Source organism: Felis catus, chromosome C1, assembly GCF_018350175.1.
Source record: "Felis catus isolate Fca126 chromosome C1, F.catus_Fca126_mat1.0, whole genome shotgun sequence".
Lineage (NCBI taxonomy): Eukaryota > Metazoa > Chordata > Mammalia > Carnivora > Felidae > Felis > Felis catus.
This window is the reverse complement of record NC_058375.1, coordinates 124,581,500-124,609,481: the sequence shown is the minus strand read 5'-3', so window position 1 is coordinate 124,609,481 and position 27,982 is coordinate 124,581,500. Positions and strand designations below refer to the sequence as shown.

Genomic DNA, 27,982 nt, shown 5'->3' with positions numbered 1-27,982 from the left:
AGCTCTCCTGGTCATCAAACGTGTCTTCATGGAACCTCGTCTAGGAAAGAAAGAGATAGAGGAGAAGTGACCACAGAGCTGCTTCATTTGAAAATAAGATGAATGTTTTGCCTTTGAGGGTACTCATTTGGGCTGCCTCGTAAGATTTGGGAGTCTTTTCTGGAAGGCACTTAAAGAAAGTTTAGACAAGTGTAAGTACTGAATGGTAGAGACACTAACCTGAGGGAGGGACAACCAGATTTCCTTAGCTGGCTTACCAGAGCTGTGATCTCCAGATTGCTTCCTGTGTTCTAGTTTTTCAGCTAATGTGAGGCTTTCTGTGAAATTATGCATTGAATTCAACCTCCTTGAGTCCTACACTAAAATCATGTTTCCTTGTGTCCATGAGATGCTAGAACCTGCAGACACGCTTCTACATTCCTGTCCTCAGCCTCGAGAAAAGGCACACTCACAATCACAACCTTCCGATAGAATGCTGGAAATGATTAGGTTTTAGTTTTTGATGTCTGTGTGCTCGTTATTACACTCAGTGTTTTATTTGTGTTTCTCTGGGGGCTGTGGTATTTGTCTTTGGATTTGGAATAATGGCACTGCAGTCTGCATACATTTTGAAAAGTTAAGATGGTCAGTCAGTTTCTCTCACAGATGCCACGTCCATGCTTAGGCCTCCACCCCTAAAAATGATATTGATAGAAGTATGCTCAAATAAATGTCCTTCTTTCTGTTGACTCATATGATCACATCCCCATGCAAAGACAGAAAGACAGGCAAGCACAGGAATAGAAGGGAGATAGGAAAGATGCATTGGAAACATGTTAGAATTTATGATGTTGTGATAAACTTCTATCTCCTTGTTTGCCAGAAAAGTGAGGGTATAGAGAGGGTAGGTTTGACTGTGATAAAAATAATTCAAATCTCTAGTTGTTTAGCTAATAAATCTCTTTTCTGTTTATATAATACAACTAGATATATGTTCACATTTAGTGGGGAAAACTTCATCCATGCAGTTGCTCAAGGAACCAGGTTGATGGCAGATCTACTGTGTTCAAACTGTGGTTTCCAAGATTTCTGTAGGGTCCCCTCCATCCTCATGTGCCAAAATTGGAAAATGCATTGAACCATCTGTAAAATGTTGTTATGGGTCAAACTTACGGGTAGCACAAATCACTGTGATCAGAGTTCATTGACTGGAATCGTAACTGCAAAAGAGGCAGGGAAATGTTGTTTACCTCTGTGCCTACAAGAACAGGAAATGGATTCGGTAAATAGCAGTCATATATTTGCACACATATGTGTGTGTATAATATACAGTTGAGTATTAGTATTATATATACACAAATATAGCATTATATATACATAGTGTTATATGTACATAAACACTAAAATTGGTGTGATATATATACATAAATATATGGAGTGTTATGTATGTAAATATGCACAAATATATAATATATACATGAAATATGTAAATGTACAGATATACATATATACAAAATACATTAAGTTATATGTACATAAAAAGTGTTATAAAGACATAAAAATACATAAATAATTTTGTTTTAAATTTATCTTAGGAGTGAATTTTTTTTTTAACATATCAATGCAGTTTATGCAATTTACATTTAAAATATTGGACTTCCTTTCCTCGTTTTTCTGCTCATTCTTTGATGTCGTGTTCAAATTAATTTGTCATGTGCCTTATGTCCAGAAATCTTACAGATGTCTGAACCTTTGCCTTCTTTCTGTTTCCCATCGGCGTCTCCCTAGTGCCTGGAGTGGGAGCACTTACCTTCCTTCCAGGAAGGAAGCCTGATGAGGAATGGGCTTTGTAGGTCACTTTAAATACAGCCCAGTCAGTCAGGGTGGGTAGAGGTACCTCATGTTCAGCAGCAAGGCCTCCTTGGCTCTAGGCTCTTGACATTTAGTGTGCAGGCACCTACTTGTGGGGGACTGAGTTCTCTGAACCAATCCTGCTCCTCTCCAGCAGCCTCAGACACATAAACTGTTCAGATCCTAAGCATGGAAAAGGACATAAAATCACATACATATTGTTTTAAAAACAGAGGGGGATGAGAAAGGGATAAAGTAGGTGCTCCTAATATTCAAGTGTCATTTTTCACAAGGGGACTAAAGTGGGTAAACTTCCCATCAATTGACTACGCCAGGTAACTTCAAGATAACGGAAATCTAATTCTTTCTCGCAGGAGAGACTACATGACAAGTTTTTATTGGGAAGAGTTGGGAGTGCTCTCCTTGCATGGTCTCTGCCAGCCAGAGGCACCATGGGAAGGGTCCAATGCCTTTATCCTCTGGCTTAGTAACTTAGTTACTTGGCTGTGGTTTTGATAGCAAAAGTGACCCAAGAGTGAGAGTTAGTGAGGTCTCCCTCCCACCCCTTTGGAATTGCAGCTGTGTTATTTTTCTGGTATTTCTGTTCACTAGAGTTAAGTCGATAAAGTGGCCCCTGGAGAAGCCTTACTTTAATGTAAGCTTTAAACATGAGACACATGTTTAAGAGGTTCTTGTCAAAGTACCAGCCTCAGCCTGGTAACGTTTTTCTTGCTTTGCACTTCCATCTTCAATTGTATTTATCACCTTGCAATGCATTTCTTGACAAGTCTGTCTCACCTACTCGCATCTGAGCTTCAGAAATGCTGTTCTGTGTCTGCTGTGTTCTCTGGGGAATCTCTGATGGCTGGCCCAGAGCAGAACTCAATACATTTGTTGGGGAATTAATGCATATTGGTTGAATAAATAAGTTATATGTAAATAGATGCTTTCACAATCTTGACAAGTTTTTGTTTTTAATTCTTAATACTGTGCTTTACAAGTTCAGCCTCCTTTAATGTAATTTTATCATTATTTTATCCTTGTAATTTTGTTAAAATACCTGTTTAGCTCTTGATTCTGAGTTAGTGAAATCTGAATTAAAATGTTCTTACCTCTACTGAGAAAGAGTTTCTTGGTTACACTTTTACACACACATACACATATCTATCTCTGTTTCAGAATACTAGAATTTCTCAATTAATCAAGGTGCAAACTTTTGTGTTTTTTTTTTCTAAGTGATACACTAACATTTTCTAAAGTAAATTCTGTAGTTTCATCTAATTGGGGTATTTCTTGCTGACAAGATTTTGCGCTTATGCGTGCTTTATGTTCAAATCCTGGTTTTTTTACTATCATAACAACTTCATAATTGAAACCCATAGATGTAATAGACTTGTCACTGATATGCTCACATTTGAATTGCCACTTTAATTGGATTAGTTTGAATGGTTTATGCATAAGAGACCATGATTTTATAATTAGCAGAGTTGATACCATGTTTTCTAACAACATTATCCTGACCAATACCTCAGATGCCTTTTGACTTACTATAAATATCTTCATATTTCCCTCTTCTAATGTATTGACTTTAGTGATACATTTAAATACAGTTTCCTTTTTTATATCCTCTTCAATGGAATATAGTGAATCTGAGTTTGATATTTTCAGTTGTGTTGTTTGCAGACGCCTAAGATGACAATGGTTTTGCTTTTAGGTAGGTAAAAATTCTTTAAGTGCCTACCTGTGCTGGTTACTTCACCAGATTATTAGCCTACATTTTCCTGGACCTAAAGAAACAAACAAGCACACACACACAAAAACTTGACGGAGAAAGTAGAGTTTATTCTCATCAGTTGTAGTAGCTATGTTCTATAAAGTTTCCACAAACACTGGATTAGCGAATGCTGAAGCACTGCTTCTAGGAGAAATACACAGGTTCCTGTGAGCCTCTGGTCATAACAGTTTTATCAACTGATCAGTACATAACTTCATGTGTGTTCTTTTTGTGTTTCTCTTTCAGGACCCTTAATATATATTATTGATTCATTAACATTAGACTCATAGTCAATGGCACTGTAACTCATAGCCGAATTAAACTAATCTAACACATGATTTTTATCTATAAGACAAAACAGTCTTTCTTTGCTTAGGAACAATAAATAGCATTTCATCTCTCCATTTAGGGGAAATTTCAAAAAGCAAAATCACCAACAAAAACCATAAAAGTGCAAAAAATGTGGCACTAAATAAATAATGGAAAGGACACTTGTTTACAGTTATGAAAGCTACAGAGTGTCACCTTGTTCATCCTTATCTGGGACTGTGCAGGTTGGTGATTCTGACTTTTTGTTGGTCAATTCATTTCTGCAAGTGATTGTGAAATGCCTCAAGTATTGATTTTGGGGTTGCAAATAAACTTTATTGAGTAGGCAAATTTGCAAATGTGTAGTATGTGAATAATGAAGAATGAAGATGTTATTACTCAAGTTTGAAAATAATGAATCTGGAAATCAGATATTAAGTAATTTCACTGCAGGAAGCATCTACTAAGGCCTAATGTGCACTGAGCTCTATACTGAGTAAGACAGGGTCCATCTCCCTAAATATATGTCTATATTCATATAAATGTTTACTTAATAATAAATTGCATACTTTATCAAAATATGTTTATCCCTTAGTTCTTCCCTTAATATATTCAATTATTTGAAAAAGCAAAGACAATCTTTAAAACCTTAGATGCTTTAAAAGTAAAATTTGATCTCAAGCCTTCTCTTGTCTCTCTGTCTGAAATTTGAATGAATCCGTAAAGTTTAGCTCATCGCCAACAGTTGAGAGTTAAAGTGGAAGATAAGTCAACAAAAGTACAAGCTTAGATTTTGTTCCTAACAGATGTCTCCAGATATGAGCAATGTGTTAAAGAATACACAATAGTCAGTACTGGAATTAATGTTTCTAAAGCTAGCCCATTCCTCATGGAATATCAGTGCTGTAGCTATCTAGACCTGCCATGTTTCAAAACATACCTATCAGAGTCCAGAAAACTAATAGTGCCATAGTTTCAATAGAACAATAGTTAACTGATAACTTTTCATTTAAAGACTATGATTTTCTTGAGAAGTAAACTTAAAAATACCTAGGTGTGTGTTCAAATCATTCTTGTGCTGATTTGCTTCATTCTGTGTGAATATCTTGAAATTCTGCCACATTCTTCAGTTTATCGAAGAGTCTTAGCTGTTGGCCATCATACCTTGCAGACATGGGAGTTCTGTCCTTGAACCTCACACCCTCAGCTGACCACCAGCTTTTAAATCCCTTTATAGGACCCTGCCTTTCATGACATTCTGGACTTGGAAATCTGGACTTTTACCTGTACCCTGTCAGAATGTGCTCCTGTCGCTTGCATGCCTGAGTTTCCTACATTGAACCCTGATTAGAAGAGCTCCCAACTATCTGCCATATCTTGGGGTGTGGGTCTGCTTAAGGGTCCTAGTCTTGTGGGGCCTATCCTGCCACAGACCTGCTGGGGGATCAGTGCCAGAATTATCCTTGGTTTGATCATGTTTCAAAAGCGGAATAAAACTCCATTTGTAGCCAACAGTGAATTAGGTACCACAAAAATCTGCTGTGAAGGAGTGTAGTGCAGTGGCTTAAAGTATAGGAGCTTCATTCAGAAGGTCTGATTGCTAATGGGTGAAAAGGAGAGATTTGTGAGGATTCAGTAAGATAATGCATGTAGGATCATAACAGAGCAGTAAGTAAGATAATGGCTCAGTAAGTACTGGCCAAATAATTGTATTGTATATTTGTTCTTTCCTACCTCTAGCAAATTATCAAAATACTCTTTGAAATAACTGATCACCTTGCACTTAGTATATAAAATTGTTGGTATTTAAATGTAGTTATCTGTACATATTGTGTATAAAGTTACAAAACAGGAAACACCCATATTCAACAGATTGTTTATAAACTTGGACTTGTAATTCACTGTTTTGATTTTTTATTTCAATATAATGTGCTGTATCAGCAAAATAATTTTAGTATGAGGGACACTAATACTTGGGGCCAGACTATGAAAATAACTTCACATACACAGTTGAACATTCTATTTATACTTGCAAGAAACAAGCGTTGATAATATCATGGACCCAAAATACTTATTTTGCAAGTTTTCACTTTTGGAGATTAGGAGCCACCGTGTATGTGTGTACTTTTCAAAATCCTGTGTCTTCCATATTGACTTTAAATGCAGTAGGTCAAGGAACATAATGTTGAATGAAGAATTACAAGGAGTTGTATTGTCAGCCTTTGCTCTATTTCTTTTCTCTATTCCTCTCCCCAACCATATACTGATGGTGCTGATTTTTACAACACCACAGGTTTTCCCAGTGAGCGACAGTGATCCATTCTTGGATTCACATAACAGAAAAGCTGGTTGGTTGAATAGATTTCATGTGGCTCCCTTCTGCAAGTGCTTATCTTGTTCACTGGTTGCTTTGTAATTGTTATTACTTTGAAAAAGCATTTCTTTTTCATCTGTTCACTCAGATTATATAGGAGACTTTTTTCCTATTGAGGTATATTCTTATCAGGATGTTTTTCTTCTATTTTATAAATAATAGCATTATGAGACATAGGATGAAGCTCTCTTGTAGTCAGTGCCAAAGGAAACAATACAATAGACATGTGCACTGGGGGTTAGCTAGATAGAGCAGCTATCTTGTTTTCCTTGCTTGCCTTTAATCAATGCATGTATTCTCTTAAAACTTTCTTATCCATCTTTTGTGGGCACTGTTTGTGAATTTCCTTCCTTTCTTCCTTTTCTTTTTGTGACAGTGTTTCTGTTTCTTTAATTTATCAAGGTGTCACATACAACAGTCTTATTGTATTGTACTAAAGACATTCTCCATTTGCAAGAGAGTCTGTTTGTTGCTTGGTTTGCTTTCCTTTTGAGCTAACTAGGACATTGCTAGTTACTTTGCCTTTGATCCCACAAATGTGTTTCAGCTCTGGACTTTGTCTATCAGTAAATTTTTTTAAAAAGGGATTGAGCCCTTCTCCAAAGCAAATGTATTGTCCTGCTCTAGTGGAATTCCCATCTATGACAATCTATTTTTATTGTGACTTTCAACTATTATAACTTTCTTGTATATGGGTGCCTATAGAATCCCTTTCTCTTTGTTTTGTTTTCTCTTTTGTCTTTTAGCCATGAGAACTTAGCCAGGGAATGGAAGGAAAAAAGAAAAAGAAAAAAAAAAAAAAGCAAAGCTTTTGTGATCAATAATCTTTTTAGCTATAAATCTCAGTTTTATCATTATCCACTAAAAAAATACATCCTCTCTTTATTTAGTTATATGGGAGATGATTTTGCCAGAAGCCATGCAAAGCTTTAGGGAATGTCTTTCTTCTGGGTTTGGGAAAAATGGCTAGAATGAAAGTGAAGAGAGTGAAGCCCTTAGCAATGTACACCTTCTATTTGTTTTCATGTAAATTTATTAATCTCTGATACATTTTTTTTAGAGAAGCAAATTTAGAAATCATTAAAGTGATGAGTGCTAGAAATAACTGAGTTTTATTTGCCTCCAATAACAGCCAAAAGCAGCTATAGCTGCCTTCAGTATTTATTTTCTGAACATTGATCTTGCTATTGCCTGTTTCAGACTTTTTTGTTGGATATGATAGCCATTCTAATCATTATTATTTTGGGGAAAATAGCTGGTGAGCTATTTATATAGTAAGTAACTGCCAAATAAAGCATTTTGATGTAATGAATTAATTCAGTCTCTGTTTTATATCTCAGTTTAGTTAAGCCCTGATACTGACTCAGTCCTACCAACCTGCTTTACATATCAACTTCGTAAAATGGGGCTCTGTTATTGTATCTTTCTCAGTAACCTATTTGGCTTTTGTGAATAGGTCAGATTAAAACCCAGTTAAAATGCTCAGCTACTTGGAATGAATGAATTTGTCGACTGAATTTTTAACATATTTTCATTGTATCCAGATACACTCATGTGTCCCAGTGGTTTTCTCTGGAACACAATCAGCCCTGGAAATAGCACTAGCTTGGCTCCTATAGATAATGACTCTGTTCTATCTAGGTTTTGCTCTTCAACTGACTTATTTTTGTCAACAAGATATTCACCTTCTTTGAGTCTCCATTTTCCCATCTTTACAATGAGGGTGATGAGGGGCTCCTGGGTGGCTCAGTTGGTTAAGCATCTGACCTGGTCTCAGGTTATGATCTCGCAGTTCGTGAGTTCGAGCCCCTGTCAGGCTCTCAGCTGGCAGCTCAGAGTCTGGAGCCTGCTTAGCATTCTGTCTGTCTGTCTGTCTGTCTGTTTCTTTCTCTCTTTCTCTCTCTCCCCTCCCCTCCCCCACTCACACTCTCTCTCTCTGTCTCAAAAATAAGCAAACACTAAAAAAAAAAAATTAAAATGAGGGTAATGATATCAAAGATCTCTTTGGACCCCACTTAAGTGGTCTGATTTCTAGAATGGATTAGAAGGAGGCTCACAGTATCTTCCTCTTGGGCATAAGAGGTCTCAATATTATTGAGACTACCTTATTATACTACCTGGAGTGGTCAGCTGAGGTGTCCCCTGAAAGCAAGTTGTGTGGAAAGTTAATTGGCAAGAGTTTTATCATAAAAATTTTCACATTAACAAATGAAAGCCAATCCAAACTCATGAAACAAAGAAACTTGTCAAAGTTATCTAATCCTTTACCCTTAGAAACAGAGGTAACAGCTATTATTATCTCGTTAAAATTGTGTTCCACAGATGGGAAAACTTGTGTTCAACTCTGTTTCCAGAAAGACAGCTGAGGGAAATGGAGGAGGAATATCTTCATGGCCAAAGTAACTGTATTTTGTAGAAGGAAAAGTATCTGGAGCCTGGTCAGCAATATTAAAACCCTGAATTGTCAACAAGTAAATAAGATTCCTGGGTTGATAAGGGAGCATTGAGGAGAAGTTTGCAAAAAGCCTAAAGGGCAACCAGTATGATGTGAGAACTGAGTTTAAAGAATTTGAGAAACAGAAAGACATTTGATTTGATTAGTATTGGGGATGTTTCCTTTTGGCAGTCTTTTTCTCTGCTTGTATTCTTTTCAGGTTAGTATCTGGCTCACTAATACCTCTCTCCCTCCATTTATAGATAAAAATAATTATAAGGAGTAACACTTCATGTGCCACTGTTCTACATACTTCATAAAAATAATTCCATTAATCCTTGCAACAGCCCTAGAAACAGCTAGGGCATCGAGGAACAGAGAACGTATGAGTGAAGAGAGGCAGTTGGGTCTTAGTAACAAACAGCCCCTGAATCCTAGTGAGTTACAATGATGGCATATTTCTTACTCTTCTAGATGTCTGAGATGCGTCTTTGGCTCTTCTGTGAGGCAACCTCACTTCAGGGTGCAGGCCATCCTCTTTGTCTAACACTGCTGATCATAATGAGAGAAGAGAACATGGTACTCCTTGTCCTGGCTCTTGCCTAGTTGCTTCCTAAAAATTACACATTTTTTCCACACACATTTCTATGACCAAAGCTGATACCAATGGGGTAGGGAAGTCAGATCCTCCTATAGAAAAGGGGCAGTGCATGGTTGTAAATAATGATGCTCTGTAACAGAAAGGGTAAGTAAATTTCCCTAGGTCATCGAATGGGTAAGTAGGAGATAAGGGATTCAGAGCCCACGCAGCCTGGCTCGAGTCTGTTCTGTGAACCACAACTCTATTCTGCTTCTTTAGTTCCCTGTGTGCCAAGGGGAATTAAGATAGGATTTGAGAGCTTCTTATGAAATACATGAAGATTTTTTTGTTTTTAGTGTCCACATTCTGAACAACTACATGCAATTTGAAAATTCTAAGTCTGGCTAGAATCACATGGACAGCATAGAAGTAAGGTTAAGAAGGGGACTTTGGAGGCAAGAGGCCCTGTGTCCACATCCTGACATCATCAATTACGAGCTTTGTGATCATGGGGAAGATACCTAATCTTTCTGTGCCTTATTTTCATTATGTGTAAACTGGAGATAACAGTGCCCCCCTTGTAGTTAGGGTGAAGATTAAATGAGTTAATAACCATCTGGAAAGTGCTTGGATTATAGTTACTGTGAAAGTGTTATTGTCATCATTACTCATATTCTCTTTTAGCTTAAAAGTAACCAAAATGCGTGCAAAGAATAGTGCTCACCACTTTAACCATCATCTGCCTTCAGGAATAGTGGGTGTCTATCATCCTTGAGAAAGTGGCTTTTTATTGTCTCTTTGGACCACTTACCACTTGCTTTTCCCCTCTCTTGTTTTAAGAATCAGAAGATGTCTTCATTTAAAAATTTTTCTCTTACTATATCAATAAAACATGGTAATTATAAATGCTTAGGTTTCTTTGCATATAAACAGGAAGTTTACAGTAACCTATTTTGACAGAATTTTTCTGCCCAGTAGTTGTGCTATTATTATTCTTCAAAAACATCTGCTTTTGTTTGCATACGAGTTGCTTTCCTGTTTTCTAAAAGACTTTTATCTCTGTTGAGAGTATCCTAGATGGTCCTGTATCTGAGAGTATTCTTCCTCCCCATTACGGTCTTACCTGGTGTAACATATATTAAATTATTTCACAGATTGGTCGCCATTCATTTTTCATCTCTTAGACATTCAGCTTTATTCTCTTATCTCTATTCTTCCTTCTTCCCTCTAAAGTTTCCAATTTTTTACTTTTTTTGTTGATTTTTAGCTACTGGTCAGCTCAGACACTAATTGAGTATTACACATATTTGGCCACCATTAGATTATTTATTTACAAAGAATATTGGGAGATAAGAGTTTCTCTTTTATCTTCTAGATTTTCTACACTGACATCCCTTAACACTGTCCGAGTCTTTTAAAATCTTTTTGTTGGTAATTTGAACAGTCTTGCTGTTAATGGTGTGAAGGATAGCAATTAGAGTACGAAGGTATCTCCTGGTTTGTTGTGTCTCCTAAAATTGTACTCTCTAGTTCTGATATTATACATGTTGTGTGAACATGTACATGCTTGATAGTTGATAACACTTCTAGGAGTGTGCTCAATATAAATTAAGTCATGCTGACAGTGGAGACTATAGGACAATATCCAGAAAGCAATATATACACAAATGGCTATTTCTGTATTCTAGAAGAAACAAATGAGGAGTGAGCTCAATATAAATTTTTAAGTCATAGTGATAGTGGGTGGGGCCAAGACAATATGAAGAAAGCAACATCTAGGCTCAATTCCAGCTAGGTGTTTTAACAGAAATTCTCAAATGGAGTTAGCTTAGTTGGAATGAATATAAAAATTATTACATTAAAAAATACAAGATATCTGAAAGATACCTGATTATTTATTTTTGCTACAGGTCCAAGTAAGTTTTAATTAGGAAATATGTAGAAAGCTTTTTCCAAAAAAAAGACAAGACATATATGAAGTGCAGATGACCAAACCATGTGGTAGACACTAAGACTTGTTTACTTCTCTGAGAACAGTCCTGAGTCCATAATGGGCCAGAGCATGTCTAAGATAGTGCTATATGACTCTGACCCCAGGCCAAAAGCTCATCAATCCAGAGTGTATGCCTCATGCAAGCTATGCCAATCAGGATTTTATTCCAGGGAGTTTAAAATGTGAGAGATGGGAAATGGAAGCCACAAGTCCCCAGAGCTGAGCCAGGGATTCATGGGAACATCTAATGAGAAGGTGTTTGACTTCTTGCTGCAGATTCCCTTGGAGGTGCCCTCATTCTTGCCCTTCATAGAGTTTGGCCATTCAGTTGCTACTGACATACCATAATCTTCTCAATAAAATGCTTCATCTTTCTTATTCTTTCTGGAGTTTGTTTCTGTTTCTTGCAGTCAGGAGAAATCAAATTCATACCATCCATATGAAAAGATTAGAAAAGAAGAATCTAATCAGGTTACAAAGCTCGACAGGGAAAGGATTCTGAAAGGAAAGTAGGTGATCTTGGTTCTGCTAGATTACGGACTCATAAAAATGATTTGGCAAATGATCAAAGCATCAAAAAATACTGAACGCTTTGGAGAAGATTATTAAGTTGAATGGTTTATGAAAGTCAGGCAATTTATACTTCTCCTAAAGTTTGATAATGGTTTGGTTGGGTAGAGACCTGAGCTGATGAGGGCCTGGTTATGGTTTTGTCTCTAGACAGACCAGTTCCAGGTCCAAAGGTCTCCTAACTCTCAGTCACCTGCAAGTGACTAGTGCATACTCGTGAAATGGGGACGGCAGCCAGAGAGTGAGTTAGTGTATTTGCAAACCATCCCTGGTCTAGAAAGCCAACCAAGTCAATATTCTTGTAATGGAGCATTGAGACAGCACCTTATCTTATACTGGAAATCACAGTAGAGGGAGTAAAAAGAATAGGAAGATGATATTACTAAAACTCTTTTCTGTTTAAGAGAATGCATACCTGTGGAAGTTCAGGTATGAAGTGTGCCATTTAAATCCTTCATATAGGGAAGGCCACCTGGGTGGCTCAGTAGGTTAAGCTTTAACCACAGAGCCTGCTTTGGATCCTCTGCCCCCCTCTCTCTTCCTCTCCTCTGCTTGCACACTCTGTCTCTTTCAAAACAAATAAATAAACTTAAAAAAATAAACCCTTCATATAGTTGTCTTGAACTCGCTTGAGAAATGGCATGTAAAAGAAGTGAGCTCCTTAGATTAAAAAAAAAAAGCAAAACAGCTTTGCGGTCAATAGTTTATAGTTTTATAGTCATAAATTCCTATGTTTGGCTTGTGACTTTTTATGGCCTTTAACGTGTGTGAAATGTGACTACCACTTCCTCTATAAAGACTTCCATTTCTTATTCTGATCAGAAGTAAACAGTCCTGCTGAAAATACATTATTCCTTGCTTGGAGCACCATTACATTTTACCGAATTTTGTGTATGCTTGTATATAGAGAGATGCATTGTGTTCAAACATATGTGGTTGATATATTTTATTTTATTTTTTTGCTAGGGCTGCCTTAACAAAGTACTGCAGATTGGGGAACTTAAACAACAGAAATGTATCATCTCACAGTCCTGGGGGCTAGAAGTCTAAGATCAAGGTGTCACAGAGTTGCTTCCTTCTGAGGTCCATAGGGGAGAATCTGTCCAGTCCTCTCTCTGAGCTTCTGGTGGCTTGCTGGTAATCTTTGGCATCTCTTGGCTTATAGACACATCATCATCCCATTCTCTGCCTCCATCACACATAGCATTCTTCCTGTGTGTCTATCTTCAAATCTGTCCCTTTAAGGACCCCAGTTATACTGGATTAGGGTCCTCTCTAATGACTTTATGTTAATTTGTCTACCTCCAAATAAGGTTGCATTCTGAGTTACTGGGAGTCAGGACCTCTATAGAGGAGTTTTGGGGGACCTGTAACACGGTATGTAGACACAGAATGCCCTTTGATGGCAACAATTAAGCCTCCTCATCATTATATCTTCTACTGAGCCTACCAAAGTGCCTCCAACATAGGAGGCGGCATAATATTGGTGGAATGAATTGATGGCATTACCAGTCTATCATAAAAGCCACCCTTTTGTTGAACAGCATTCACCTTGTGTGTGTAACTCATCCCAAAAATTACGGAAGGAGGTTTTAGGTATAAACTAGGCTGTATCATAGTCCACCAGGGCTTCCTGCATTACCTTTTTGCCTCTTAAGAACCTGTAAGCTTTATTATTCTGAGTCTAGACAGATGCCTTAAGTCTAGTCACAGGTAGTATCTTAGGACCTTCATGAAAATGGAGACAGAATGTAATTTCAGGGCCACTGATAATTGAAAGCCATGGAAACAAAATTAATTGTCACATAAGGGCCGTTGTTGGGCACATCAACAGTATGGAATGCTCCCTAGGAGATGGCTAGTACGTGTTTTCTTTTCCTTAGAATTCCCTTTATGTAGGAAACTATATACAGCCCATCACTTTTGAATGTTACCAAAATTGATGGAAGAAAATCAAACATTATTAATACAATTCTGTTGTTTACCAAGTTTTTCTTAATTGCCAGACATAATACACAGCTAGAATCGTGTCTTATTAGTGGAATTTTAATATTAAGGGAAGGAATATGGGGGAAGTGCATGAAAACATGGGGAATTCCAAGTTTCTTTAAAAAAACATGGAAATATAAGGAATCCTCAGTCTAAAATCTAGGTTTCTCAGAAGTGAAAATTAAGTTTAAGGAGTCAAGTGGCTCTTCAATGGTTCATAAAAGCTGTATCTCGAGGAAATGATTTTTGAGGTCCCTGAACTGACTTTCTGCTCAATAAATAAGTTACTGCAAAAGTTAAGACTAGAAATTCCCATTTACACTTGGTGGAAGGATAGGTTTTTGCTCTAATAGGTATTTCAGAAACACATTAGGTAGGGGAGCTTTGGGATTTCACTGTGCCCCAACACAGAGAGGAGAAGATAATGGAGTTTCTTTAACTCAGTATTGCATTAAATAAATCAGTAGAGCCCCTTTGTATCAAAAATGTTGTAATTAACATTTAATAACAATTAATGTGTATTATTCTAGTGAAGACTCACAGTTCCAAATAAAAATAAAAAGGAGAAAACCCAGAAATACAAGTTCATTCTTTCATAGGTGTATTTATTTATTAACAATATTATTTGGTACATCTAAAATGTGCAGAATGCTTCATATGTGATGATAGCGGTAGGTAGCTTGTGTGGTTACATTGGCACACTTCATTAAGCTCTGGGCATGGGACCAACCTCTGGTATCTGTATATGGGTGGAGGCAGCCTGTGATCTTTTCTCAAGTCAGTGAGGCCATCTTTGCTCTGAAGCATGATCCTTGATTCATTGACAGGTATGTGTGTTCCTTGGACACAGGAAGACCGTAAAGTCCCAGTTCTCTGGGCCTTAGAGCACAGTTGGGGAGAAAAAAAGGTAAGCAGGTGATTGCTATAGGCAGCAGGAGTAACTCTCTAGATCAATCAATGAATCTGTAAATGAAAATAAACGTTTGGTTTGAGACCTCATTTTTGTGAATGGAGGAACATTCAGGGAAGAATGGTTTCAAGAACACTTACATGGTGCAGTATTTGGAATACTAGAAACTTTGAAAAAACGAACTGTAGAAGCTCCAGAAAGCTCGATAAGGAGGACCATGTGGATGAAGGACCATGTGCCTTCAGAAAGGCAGGTAGCTAAAATTAGGGTTTGTTTTTACTGATGATCTCTGTATTCTAGCACACCTCTTTAAAAAGTGTCTGTGTTAATTATTTTTGGGGGAAGAGAGGGGAATTCCTTAATCAGCACAGCATAACGTTATTACGCTGCTCTCTCTCAGAGTCAGTGGGGTGTGCCTCTCAGAGTCAGTGGGGTGTGCATGTTGGCCATGCTCTGTCCAGCTCCCTGTTAGTAATTACTGCACAAAATTGTATGAAGGTCACCAATTTAGAACATACATTCAACGTACTGACTTTTATACATTGTGGATGCTAATAAAATCCCTTAAAGTCGGTAATAAAAGTGTAAATTTTTGTGTTTCAAAGTTTTGGGGCCAACGTGGACATTATATATTGGAAAAAGTGCATAAAGAAGTTTATTTCCTCTGTGTTATATCTCTAGAAGTTTCTTGAAGTTTTTTTCGCCTTGAATATCTGAGTGGATGAGTAATTAAATGATCTGCTTTGGAAAGGCTAATTAATTTAACTGTTAATGCAGGGACGGCTGCCACCGGTCTCCCCATCTGCCTGCTCGACAGGCACACCTGGCACTAGGCATTGTCATGCCTCTGATGCGGGTTACTCCCCAGGACGCCTCTGTGTGCAGAGAATGGTCCTAGGCCTCCTGGGGGAGCTGACCTGCTCTCCTTACAGACATACTAGGTCACTACCATGCTCTTGTTCTTAGGGCATGTCACAAATGGGGAAGGCTGATGATTAATTGAAACCTTTCCCCAAGATTTTAAGTGTGGCTCTCTGCCCCAAGGTATAAATGACAGTAATCATCTTTCTAATTCCTTTTAGGCATTTGGTGGTATCTTTGTAGGGAAAAATGCCAGGCGTGGGGGAGGGGGTATTATTTGAAACAGAATTCTTGCCTGAGCGTAGGTTTATATTGGGGGTTTGAGTAGCATTTTTATTCTATTCTGCCAGAAATGGAGGTTCATAGTACTTGGAACTCAATGCATTCCAGAAAAGTTCTGTTAGTGGTTTTCATGTTGATTGGCGTAAAAATGGTTTGGAAATGTGTTTCATCTTTAAAGACTGAAAAATTTTCTTGCATTATTTGTGACTACTTCTCTAGCAGTAGAGATAATGGTAACAGGTGATAGTAGATACAGAGGCACAAGTTCTAACAAGTGAGATTTTAACTGAGTATGTATTCACTGCTATTTGGCAGGTTTGGAAAAACATGCACGATGGCATTTAAATTTAAGAACAGTGGCTTGATGGGCATGTTTTTCAGCCTATTTGAGCCTCAGTTTCCTCATGGAAGGTACATCAATAGTGCTCAAATTGTGAACCACAGGGCTACAAGGGCCCTATGACCTTTTCAGGGATCTAGAAGTCAAGACGAATTTTATAAGAATACTAAAACGTTATTTTCCTTTTGTCATGGTCCTTCTGTTGTGGGCATATACTGTTTTGCCAGAGGCTACTCATCGTGTGTCATTGCAACATTCTGAATGTAGAAGGAGATAGGAGAATTCAGATGTAATTTTTATTAGCCAGATCGTAAAGACATTTGCAAATGTATAAAATAGTACCACTCTTACTAAGTTTTATTTTGTTATATTCGTAGTTAGGTGTTGTTTAAATTAACCTGTGATGGAATTATTATTCTTTCAAATAAATTAATATGTATTTTCAAGGTCTCATTTTAAAATAGAATATGGTAAATGTTGATAGATACAATCTACAGAAACAAAAGCTCTTTGGAGTCCCTGGTAATTGTTTTCAAAAGTGTAAAGAGGCTCTGAATCCAAAAATTTTGAGAATTATTGCTTTATATCCCAGAGATGTTAATTATACCTATGTCATGGCATTGTTTGACTTTAAATGTTTCATGTAAAGTACTGAGGGTAGTGCTTTACATAGTAATTATTCACTAATGTTAGCTATTACTGTTGCCTTTTTAAATTGGGGATATGGTGGTACAATGCTTTGGAACAGAAGAGGAAGAATAAGTCAGTCACATGTCTCTGAAAGAAGTGACCTGGATAAAACCATGACCCAAAGGGGCAGTAAAGTCTAATATCATTGCATTAAAATGCCTTGAGGCATTTAGGGAATAGCAGCCAAAACATGTTACAGAGATTCTTAATAGTTAAAATATTTGTGGGAAAAAAACCTGCTTTCTCTATGTGACTTGTTGCTGAAAAGTATGAACTTTAAAAAACAACTTGATTTTAGAAATAGTAGAATGTACCTTCCCATGTAAAGGAGGTTCAATTTCAATCTTTTGATAAAATTATCCCCTCACTTTAGTGTTAAAATCCAGCTTTGAATATATTGTTCTTCTGTTGTGTTTATTACATTCTCGTGACACTGGTGTGCTTAGGTGTGCTGTCTATTAGACCCTGAGCTCTCTGAAAGTGGACTATATTTCCCGGGACCTACAACTGTGCCAAGCAGAGAGCGAATTCACATTATTTGCTGAATTAATCAGAATTTTCATCATCATTGGATTATATGGTCACTTAGCAGAGTATTCTGAATAAATTAAGAGATTGATATGTATATCATATCATATATAACTGTTTATATATTTAAATAATTTGAGGGGTGCCTGGGTGGCTCACTTGGTTAAGTCTCCAACTCTTGATTGTGGCTCAGGTCATGATCTTACCCCTCGTCAGTCTCTGTGCTAACAGCATGGAACCTGCTTGGGATTCTCTGTCTCTCTGTCTCTGTCTCTCTCTCTCTCTCTCTGCCCTCTTCCTCTCATGTGCATGCACGTGCACTCTCTCTGTCTCTGTCTCTCTTGCAAAATAAATAAACTTTAAAAAATAAATAATTTGAAATACTGTGGAAAGTAGGAACTTAACCTAAGAACCAGAACTAACATGAAGTTAGGATATTTTGGGAGCTATTACAGGGCTTCTTTAAATACCACAATGTCTTTGGGTTTATAAGATGCCAAAGAATTTTTTTTCTTTTTAAATACATATATGAGCATGTCTATCCTTTATTCCTTGTATCTGTTTTTGTTATAGTTTATTATAATTTCTGATTATATTTTATTTTATTTCTTGTTACTCTTTATTTTTCTAGGAAAGTCAAGTAGAGATGACACAAATTGTCTGGCAGCTTCATCAAAACACAGAGTATCTAATACACTGACAGCTGCCTTGATGTGCCTTTAGATCTGTACCTTTCAAATGCACTGTTCGTATGGAGTAGTTTGGGGCATTAAGACTGACAATGAGTAGACGTAATTCTTCACACTTAGGCTGTGTGCTGGTGCTGCTCTTCCTTCAGGGCATCCTCAGGGGGTTCCCATCTGCCTAGTGGAGAGCAGGGGCTGCTTACTGGTTTCATTCTCACCCATTCAGAGTGGGTGCTGGGCTGCCTTTAGAGTCGCAATAGAACATTGATTTGTCTCCAGACAGTCCTGTCTTCGGCACTCATGCAACAGATGGCTCAGCAGTGCCCTTCAGTTTGCCATCTCCACACATCACAAACCGAATATATTCTTTGCAAGCTGCTGTGTTTCCAACCATGCAGACCTTGCAGGTCTTTCCTGGATTTTACAAATGCCACCATCCTGTTGTCTTCATGGAGGACCGTCTTCCCATGGACTTAAATTGCATCGTATTAGTGGTATTGTGAAGTTCCACGGTTCACATAAATAATTTTGCTGTTGCCATTATTATCTTTAGTTAAAATTATCTGGGGCTATACTGACAGACTTCAGAAACCTGGTACTAATTCACCTTTTGGGTAAAAAAATGGAATAAGTGAAATAGTTCTGTTTCATCTTTTTTGGAGAGAAAAATTCTCTTTGCATTTATCTGAAAGAGAAGTGCTTGTGGTCTCTTTTGTTTCATTGTGTGTATATTCTTTATATCCTTCTTTTATCCCTATTCTGTAAAGAAGAATCCACAGCTCTCAATAAAAATATCCCTGGGCATTTGTTTTGCAATCATAAAGTCAATACCCCCTTCATAATGAGCTACTGGCTTTGCTACAAACACAAAACAAAACAGTAATGCATTGCAAAAGCACAGTTGTCTGTTTCCAGCAGATGAGCTAAGGTCCACAAATAGGAGCAAGAGTGTATGTGTATGTGACTGTGTTTAATATGCCTTGGGTAGCATGCAAGTCAAGGATTCTTTCTTTATTTTTTAAACAAAGCTGTTTTTAAGAACGCTGAATTTGCATGAAAAAGATGCTGGTCCCATTTGGTTTCACACATATATTGGGACCTTGGGGGTTTAAAGATATGGTTTGCCAAGGGACTGCTGAACCCAAGGGCAAATGAGATGGCTGTAAAAAGGCAGACCCATTTATTTTTAATACTTTGACTAAGTTGATAATTTGAGCCCGGAAATGTGAACATATAGAAATGCTGAGAATTTCACCATAGATGCTTTCACCCATCAATGACTCTATTACTTCCTTAAATTTTGTAAAGAATGAAAGCTCCTTCATATGAAAATAAAATATAATCCCTACTAAAAACAAAAACCCTGCCAATACATGAAATACCAAAGATATGAAAGATTTGGGAGATAGAAAGTTCTGAACCTCAAGAAAGTAATCATTGTTTGTTTGTTTTGTGGCCTTGACACTATTTTCAAAGGATATAGGGTTCATAAACTTACTACATTAAATAGGTCAAAATGGGGGTGCTTTGCTATAGTGGGACCTAGATGGCACTGTTCTTGTCCACCTACATCATAGAAAAGCCTGAGCTGTTACTTGCAAGCCTTAGAGATTCATGCTCCATGACATTATGTGTATTGCATTTCCTGAATCAATGATTTAAACCAGTTACAGAGTATGGCCTTAAAGAGACGGTTGTATTTGCTGTTCCTGAGAATTCTGCTCACTCACTACCTAACAACTTTGAATCAGGGTCTCTCCCAAGTAACTAGACTTACCCAATTTTACAACTTTTAAGTAAAGAGGACTAGCTTGCAGGGCTCAGGATGGGGATGGTCTTTTCTGTGACTCAGACTACATTGAGATTCTCCATGTTTGCGTCATGCATTTCCATATGCCTGTTGGAAATCGGGGCATCTGTATTCACGTGGTGGTAGGTCAGGCCTAAGCTGATGTTTCCAGGTTCTACATATTTTGCTGTTTCATTGAATTGAATGGCTAACATGCTGCTACTTCAAACATGAGCCTTTCACATTGATTCACTCACTGTTTATTAAATGACTAAAAATATACCATATGGGCAGAGTATAAAATTCATGGTGTATTAATATTTTCCTTTTTAAAAACTATGTAATGGCTAAAACCACTAAATTTTTCTTACAAATGGAATTTTATAAGATTTGACATGCACCTATACTGTGTGACAATTCCTAATAGTGTTATAAAAGCAAACTCTTTTAAGAATAAAACAGTGATGTTCCTAACCTTTAAACTGTGTGAGAGCTCTTTCGTCATTTAGTAGGATGATTGTGCTAAGCTAGACTCTTGCTCTGTTTCTAAGAATGACTTCTTTATGCTAAACTGCTCTTGTAGAAAATTAACATGCTGTTATATATATTAAATCTTTCGCTGAAGATTCAGCAATGAGGAATAAGGATTGGAAAATTTTCCAGGAAATTTTCCAAACCGTTCTTCCATTTCTAATTCTATATATTCTAGATTAAGCTCTTGAAGCATGGTCCTGGGATGCTGAGTGTTTCCAAGACCCTTTCAAGAGATCTGGATCTGCAGAGTGTGTGAGGTGTGTGTGTGTGTGTGTGTGTGTGTGTGTGTGTGTGTGTGGTCTCCTTTAATTGTTCTGAGTTTATTTTTATAGTTTTCACTGTAGTAGTATGACAAATCTTTAGTAGATTTATTCCCTAAGTATTTTGTTTTGACCCTAGTACAAATAGTTTTTAAAAATATTTATTCATTTATTTTGAGAGATGGCATGAGCAGGGGAAAGACAGAGAGAGAGGGAGAGAGAGAATCCCAAGCAGGCTCTGCACTGCAGCACAGAACCTGACTAGGGGCTCAGTCTCATGAACTGTGAGATCATGACCTGAGCTGAAATCAAGAGTTGGATACTCAACTGATTGAGCCACCCAGGTGCCCCATAAATGAAATTTTTAAAGTAAATGTTCCACTTGTTTGATGCTAGTATGTAAAAACACAATTGATTTTTGTGTATTCGCTTTTATCCTGTGACTTTGCCAAATTCACTTACTAGTTGTTAGGTTGTTTTGAAAATTCTATAGTATTTTCTACTTAGAAAACTGTCATCTGTGACTAGAGACAGTTTTTTACCTTTTCATTTTTTGACATTCACATCTTTTATTTTTCTGGCCTAATTGGCCTATCTTTGGACTTTATATAAATGGAATCATAAACAATATACTTTTCTGTGTTTATTTCTTTCATATGCTTGTGGTATTCCATATGGTATTGTGGTTAGCCTTCTCAGTACTTTCTGGTATCCCTATATATAATTATGTAGTAATTATATTACTAATTATAGTACTATTATACTACTAATAATTATGTAGTTTATCCATTCTGTTGTTAATGGGTATGCATTTTGAGCTTAAGGTGATAACAAATAATGCATTTATGAACATGCTAGTACATGTCTTTTACTGAACATACATATGCATTTCTGTTGGGTTTATATCCCAGGGTGGAATTGCTCAATCCTAGAGTCTAGGGTATGTTCTTCTCCAGTTTCTTTGTCTTTATATTTACCATGTGTTTATTTTTCATATTAAACCAGGAGTCAGTCATATTTTTCTTTTTCAGTTCTTTGTTCTTTTCATCTGATCATTAGGACTTGGGTCAGAGAACACTTGTATAATCTGCCTTGCTTGCCTCCCAAAGAGAGGTGCATAACTTAATCTCTTCTGGGCTTCGTCCTCTTGACTTCGTTGTCCTCTCTCACAGGACCTATGCATGGGTCCTGCCCCAGGCTCCCAAAACTTTGTCCCCTCAGGAGTCTCCCGATTCTAGTTTTATTCCTTCTAATCTGTCTCTGTAGGCACTAATTCAAATAGAACTATCCCTACTAAAAAATGTACTCAACTGTAACCAGAGTGAAGCACATGCCTTGCTGGCACTTCAAAGACCCAAGCGGTTAGGATAGGAGACGTTCTCTCACTCAGCTGGGCATCCAGTTGTTCCCTTGCTGTTTTTGCTGTTTGCAAATTACCGGTCCTGTGATCCTGTGTAGGGGGAAGTTTGAGAGATGAAATATCACACAAGTGTTTTCACATCTTGATAGCAGTAGAAGGATTTCAGGGAAAATCCTTGCTAAAATTAAGATTGGAAGATTACTATAATGTTCACTTGTCCCTACTTTGTCTATATACTGTTTTTTAAAAATTTATTATTATTTATTTATTTTTTATTTTTTATTTTTTTTAAGAATTGAAAAGCTATCCAAAATTCCTTACAAAGAATTCTTAAAATTTTAGTATTAATTTTTTTTTGTAAATGAAATCAGGTACTAGATAAACCCCACTGTAAAATAAAGAATACTAAAAGGTTTTTAAATTTTACAAATTTTCTAGGCTCTGAACAATGATAAGCAAAATTTTTATTTAGGATTTGTGAAAATAAAAAAAAAAAACTAAACTAAATTGAAGTTTGATCCTAATACTGATACATACCAGCTGGGAGCTTGGTATGTTACTTAGCATGTCTGAGTCTCAGTTTCCAAATACATAAATTGGGATAATAAAACCTATTACTGGATTGTTGTCAGACTCATGTAAGATCAGGTAAAATACTCAGCATGGTACATTGATGTAGCAAGTCTGTAAAGGATTTTCTATTATTATTTCAAGAATGATACAGATTTATATCTGTTTGCCTTTTAAAATTCACAATCAGGGGTGCCTGGGTGGCTCAGTCGGTTAAATGTCTGACTTCAGCTCAGGTCATGATCTCGCAGTTCATGGGTTTGAGCCCCACATTGGGCTCTGTGCTGACAGATCAGAGCCTGGAGCCTGCTTTGGATTCTCTGTCTCCCTTTCTCTGCCCTTCTCCCTCTCTCTCTGTCTCTCTCTCTCTCTGTCTCTCTCTCTGTCTCTATCTCTCAAAAATAAGCAAAATTTAAAAACTAAATAAATAAAAACAATAAAATTCACGATCTGCATAAAGCAACAAGAGAAATAAAAATAATTATATACAAGCAAAGTTGATACAGAAAGGACAACTGAAATGTTTTAGCCATGGAAAATTTATTTACAAATTACATATGTTAATGAACTTAAAGGGAAGCTTTTACACAGCATTCAACATTTATTTGGCTTTTATAAAATCCAAGACAAAAAATCTCTGTCATGACACTTCAATGAAAACAATGCACGAACTACTTCAAATATTTATAGAAAGTTTAGTTAAGGAAGTGAGCTAAACCGAGGAAGGAGTTCCTCTGGAGACCTCAAAAGAATGTTTCAAAGCCATGCCAGTGTACCTCTACCCTGAGAAGAATAGTCAACTAACCATGTGCTTTTGTTTCTCCAGGGAGAAGTTGGCCGTGGCCCGACTGCAGCGAGAAGTTGCCCAAAGAAGAAGTGAGGGGGCCATGGTAAGTGCTGGTTGCTTTCTCCTGATTCTGAACCTCCCTGCCAGAGGTTTCTGGCTTGAAAGGCATTTTGTGGCATTAAGGCTATCTAAGAAAAAATATTTGCTTGCAGCAGACTTAATGATGTATTGGTAAATAATGTGTTCATAATGCAGTTTGGACAGTTGTGCCATTTACAGAGAATGACAGAGGGAGGGCGGGGGTGGGGAAGGAGGGAGACTGTATTAACTGAGAAAAAGAAATAAGTATTTGGACATGGAAGAGGATGTTCCAACATTCAGAGGGTTATACGGCTTTATTTCCGGAAGACCCAGGCTTCCAGCTGTGAGCACAGTGTTGGCAAATGAGCAATCTTGGGTTTTCAGATAAGAACAGTTCGACATAATTTAAGCCTCTCAGTTCTTTGAACTTAGAAACAAACAATCGAAAAGAACACTAGGATGTTTGCTAATGTGACTATCATCTGTCCTTTTCCTTCTGTGCGCCACAGTGGTATATTTCTCCCTGTCTTTTCCAGTGTGTGCTGTTCAGAGAACTGATGTTTCCTTGTGTTTTGAATTGTACTAAAAAATCAATATGTTGTTTTGGTCCATAGCAACTTCATTTTATAGACTCTCTTTGCCACAGTATCTGCCTGTGTGCCACTCTAACATCAGAGATGACTGTCTGGGGACCCAGAGTATGCACGTGTGTGCATTACCTGCTGTTGCTACCTCTAAGCAAAAACTAGAACAGCAGATTTTTTTTTTCTCACTTATGACAAAACAATGGCACAGGTGCAGTTTTTCAGCACAAGAATTATCTTTTATAAAAAAGAGAAGTGGGGGGCGCCTGGGTGGCGCAGTCGGTTAAGCGTCCGACTTCAGCCAGGTCACGATCTCGCGGTCCGTGAGTTCGAGCCCCGCGTCGGGCTCTGGGCTGATGGCTCAGAGCCTGGAGCCTGTTTCTGATTCTGTGCCTCCCTCTCTCTGCCCCTCCCCCGTTCACGCTCTGTCTCTCTCTGTCCCAAAAATAAATAAATGTTGAAAAAAAAAAAACTTAAAAAAAAAAAAAAGAGAGAAGTGGGGGGCGCCTGGGTGGCGCAGTCGGTTAAGTGTCCGACTTCAGCCAGGTCACGATCTCGCAGTCCCTGTGTTCGAGCCCCGCGTCGGGCTCTGGGCTGATGGCTCAGAGCCTGGAGCCTGTTTCCGATTCTGTGCCTCCCTCTCTCTGCCCCTCCCCCGTTCATGCTCTGTCTCTCTCTGTCCCAAAAATAAAATAAACGTTGAAAAAAAAATTAAAAAAAAAAAAAAGAGAAGTGGTACATTTTTAGACCTTGCAGTCTGTGTCTGTTGGATTTTGAGTGCTAATTGACAATCCATCCACTGAAAAGAATAAGAAATTTGTAAAATCTGCTGGACTCTCCCTTCTATCAGGGAAGGCAAAGGTCTGGAGCAAGAGGCGGAATGTTGAGTGGATTCTGGAATGGTGCAGTGGCCTTTGAGTGTGCTAAAATCCTTAAGTGATCAACTGTTTGCTCTTCTGGTGATCTTAATGCAAAGAGAACCTTGAGTGTCCAAGTGATAAGAAACAACTGCTCACAAGCATCTTTGCACAATGAAAAGGAAGTAAACTGGAGAAGGTGAAGGTTTAGTCAAATAGTAAACTGAGAATGTCCAGTCTGGACTTTGGGGCTGGACTGTATTAGGAAATGTGTATGGGCTAGGCCATTCTGCAGTGTTTCAGTCTTTTGTTTCAGGCTAGCTACTGTTGTACATGTCATCAGCTGTGTCCTAACTGAATGGGAAGAAGTGACAACTTTTCTAGCTCTCTGTTTTTTCATCTTCAAAATGAGGAGGTTGGGATTTTATGGTTCCATTAGCTTAGTGGGTCATGTTACTGAGTATTTGTTTATGTAAAGTTTTTATGATGAGGAGCTTTTCCTGGTAATAGCTAAATGTTATTTGAGCTCATAAGAACATGCCTCTGAAGAATGTATCTTTCTGATTGCCAGTGAATGAACCTCAGTTGAAATAATCTCCGGCAGATAACTCACTAGTCTTTAAAAAGATAAAAGCCCCTTTTGAAATATCGTGCAAGTAATTGTTCAGGGTAGAAAATACCCAGAAAATGCAGGGAGACAAAAAAATTACTCTCATTGCTCAGAAAACAACGTTGGGGATGTTTCTAGTATTTTATTACTCATATTTTAATTACGGTAATGAAAAATCACACCTGGGGCACCTGGGTGGCTCAGTCGGTTAAGTGTCTGACTTCGGCTCAGGTCATGATCTCACAGTTTTTGGGTTCGAGCCCCACGTCAGGCCCTGTGTTGACAGCTCAGAGCCTGGAGCCTGCTTCAGATTCTGTGTCTCCCTCTCTCTCTGCCCCTCCCCGGCTCGCACTCTGTCTCTCTCTCAAAAATAAATAAACATTAAAAATAAAAAAAATTAAAAAAAAAATCACACTTATGTGTTGAGTGATTTAACACATATTTATTGAGCACTTATTATGTGCCCAGCACTGTTCTAGGCACTGGGGAAACATCAGTGGAAGAAAAAAAAACAGCCAAAAATATGAGAGCTTACATTCTAGGGTTTGTGGAGACAGACATTGAATGTTTTTAGAGTGATAGATGGTGGAAGCAGCTATGAGAAAATAAGATGAGGGTAGGAAAGATTGGGAGTTCTAGGAAATCACTATTTTAAATAAAGTTTCATAGTAGTGAAGTTAGTTACTACTGAAAAGTTAGTAATTGAGCAAAACTTGAAGGAGACAAAGGAGTGAATAATGGTACTATCTGGGGGAGGATCATTTTATGTTGGGAGATGAACAGGTGCAAAGACTTGGGGTGCCCGAGGAAGAACATGGAGACAGACTATCTGGAGAGGAGTGAGGGAGAGAGTGAATAGTAGAAGATAAAGTGAGAGCTGTGTTTGGGGACAGAATGGTTAGTCATCAGGGTCCCCAGGGTTCTCTGGCTGATGATCTGAGTGATAGGAGCCATTGGAAGGTTTTGTGAGATGCAGTGACATGATGTGATTTACTACTATTCATATCACTGTTTCCCCCCCCTCCCCCCACCTTCTATGATTTATCGCAATCTTAGAGACACCATAAGCCCTGATTTTCATTAGTGTCCTTTATTTTGTTTCTTTTCCCTTTTTCTCAAGGTTTTTTTCCTCTTAAGTCTGGTTTTCTACTTAATTACATGCTTCAGCTTTTCTCCTCGTAGGATTCATTTATTTGTGAAGTCCTGATTCTTTCAGTATCTGACAGCTTCTAAAGTCAGGCACTTCTATTCATCCTCTAAATTTAACTGTTGCTGTTACAAGCCCAGAACTTTGTCATGTCTACAGCAAAAGCAGAAGGCAGTTCATCACAACCACATCACTTTATTTAAAGACTACTATTTACAGTATTCTGTATTTTTATCCACATGAAAGGAAAAATGGTATGGAAAAGTTTAGTAAGTATTTTGAAAAAAAAAAACATATAATTGAGTCAGCTCTTTATCTTTTAAATCATCAATGAACTTGTTATAATCAAAGTCTTTAATGCAAAGCATGCCCTTTTAAAAATTTGACTTTATGCAATACATTTCTTTACTTAGAAATTTTAAGATAGTACTCAAGGCACCATTTTTGAGAAACTTATTGTATTACTTTAGCTCACCTATTGTTTTTGAATAATTTCGAACTTGGAAGAAAGTTTCACATCTGTATCCCCTTGATCTGGAGTTATAATGTTAGTGTCTTACAGAACCATGGCATAATTATCAAAACTAAGAAATTGCTGTTGGCATGTTGCTATTAACCAAACTTCAGATTTTATTAGAATTTCACCAGTTTTTCCAATAATTTCCATTTTATGATCTAGGATTCAATCCAGAGTACCACACTGTATGTAGAGAGATTGCTTTTTTTTTTTTTTTTTTAATGTTTATTTTTGAGAGAGAGAGAGACAGAGAGGAGGGGAAGCACAACAGAAGGAGACAGAATCCAAAGCAGGCTCCAGGCTCTGAGCACAGAGCCCGAAGCTGGGTTCAAACTCACAGACTGTGAGATCATGACCTGAACTGAAGTTGGAGACTTAACCCACTGACACACCAAGGTGCCCCTAGAGAGACTGCTTTGTAATGGCTGGTTGATACATATGTGGAAGTAAGAAGATCATGAGCTTGCCAGTAGTTACCTATGTACGTTACCAGGTTTTATCAATTCTGCCTGCTCTTTTGTTCTGTTAACCCAAGTATTTATTTGGGTGAGCCTTCTTCCAGCAATTAGATATTTCATACTTGTTTCCTTTGCTCTTAACTCTCTCATGGAATAACTATCACTATTGTTTTTATACTTACTTTTCATTATTTTTCACAGACTGCTCTAAGACCTTGTTTTTCTTCATTCCAGGAGATTCTGTTTCAGCGTCTACTCCCTAACACTGGCTCAGTTCG

At 37.6% G+C, this 27,982-nt stretch overlaps 1 protein-coding gene across 8 annotated transcripts in view; it reads left to right on the top strand.

The window, feature by feature from the left end:
* NCKAP5 (NCK associated protein 5) overlaps positions 1 to 27,982 on the top strand; it is a 974,188-nt gene that overhangs the window by 425,612 nt on the left and 520,594 nt on the right. For all 8 annotated transcript variants that reach the window (XM_045034779.1, XM_045034780.1, XM_045034778.1 and 5 more), the window contains one exon: positions 23,490 to 23,553. In XM_045034779.1, the coding sequence (XP_044890714.1) occupies positions 23,490 to 23,553 (64 nt within the window). The remainder of the gene's footprint in view (positions 1 to 23,489; positions 23,554 to 27,982) is intronic.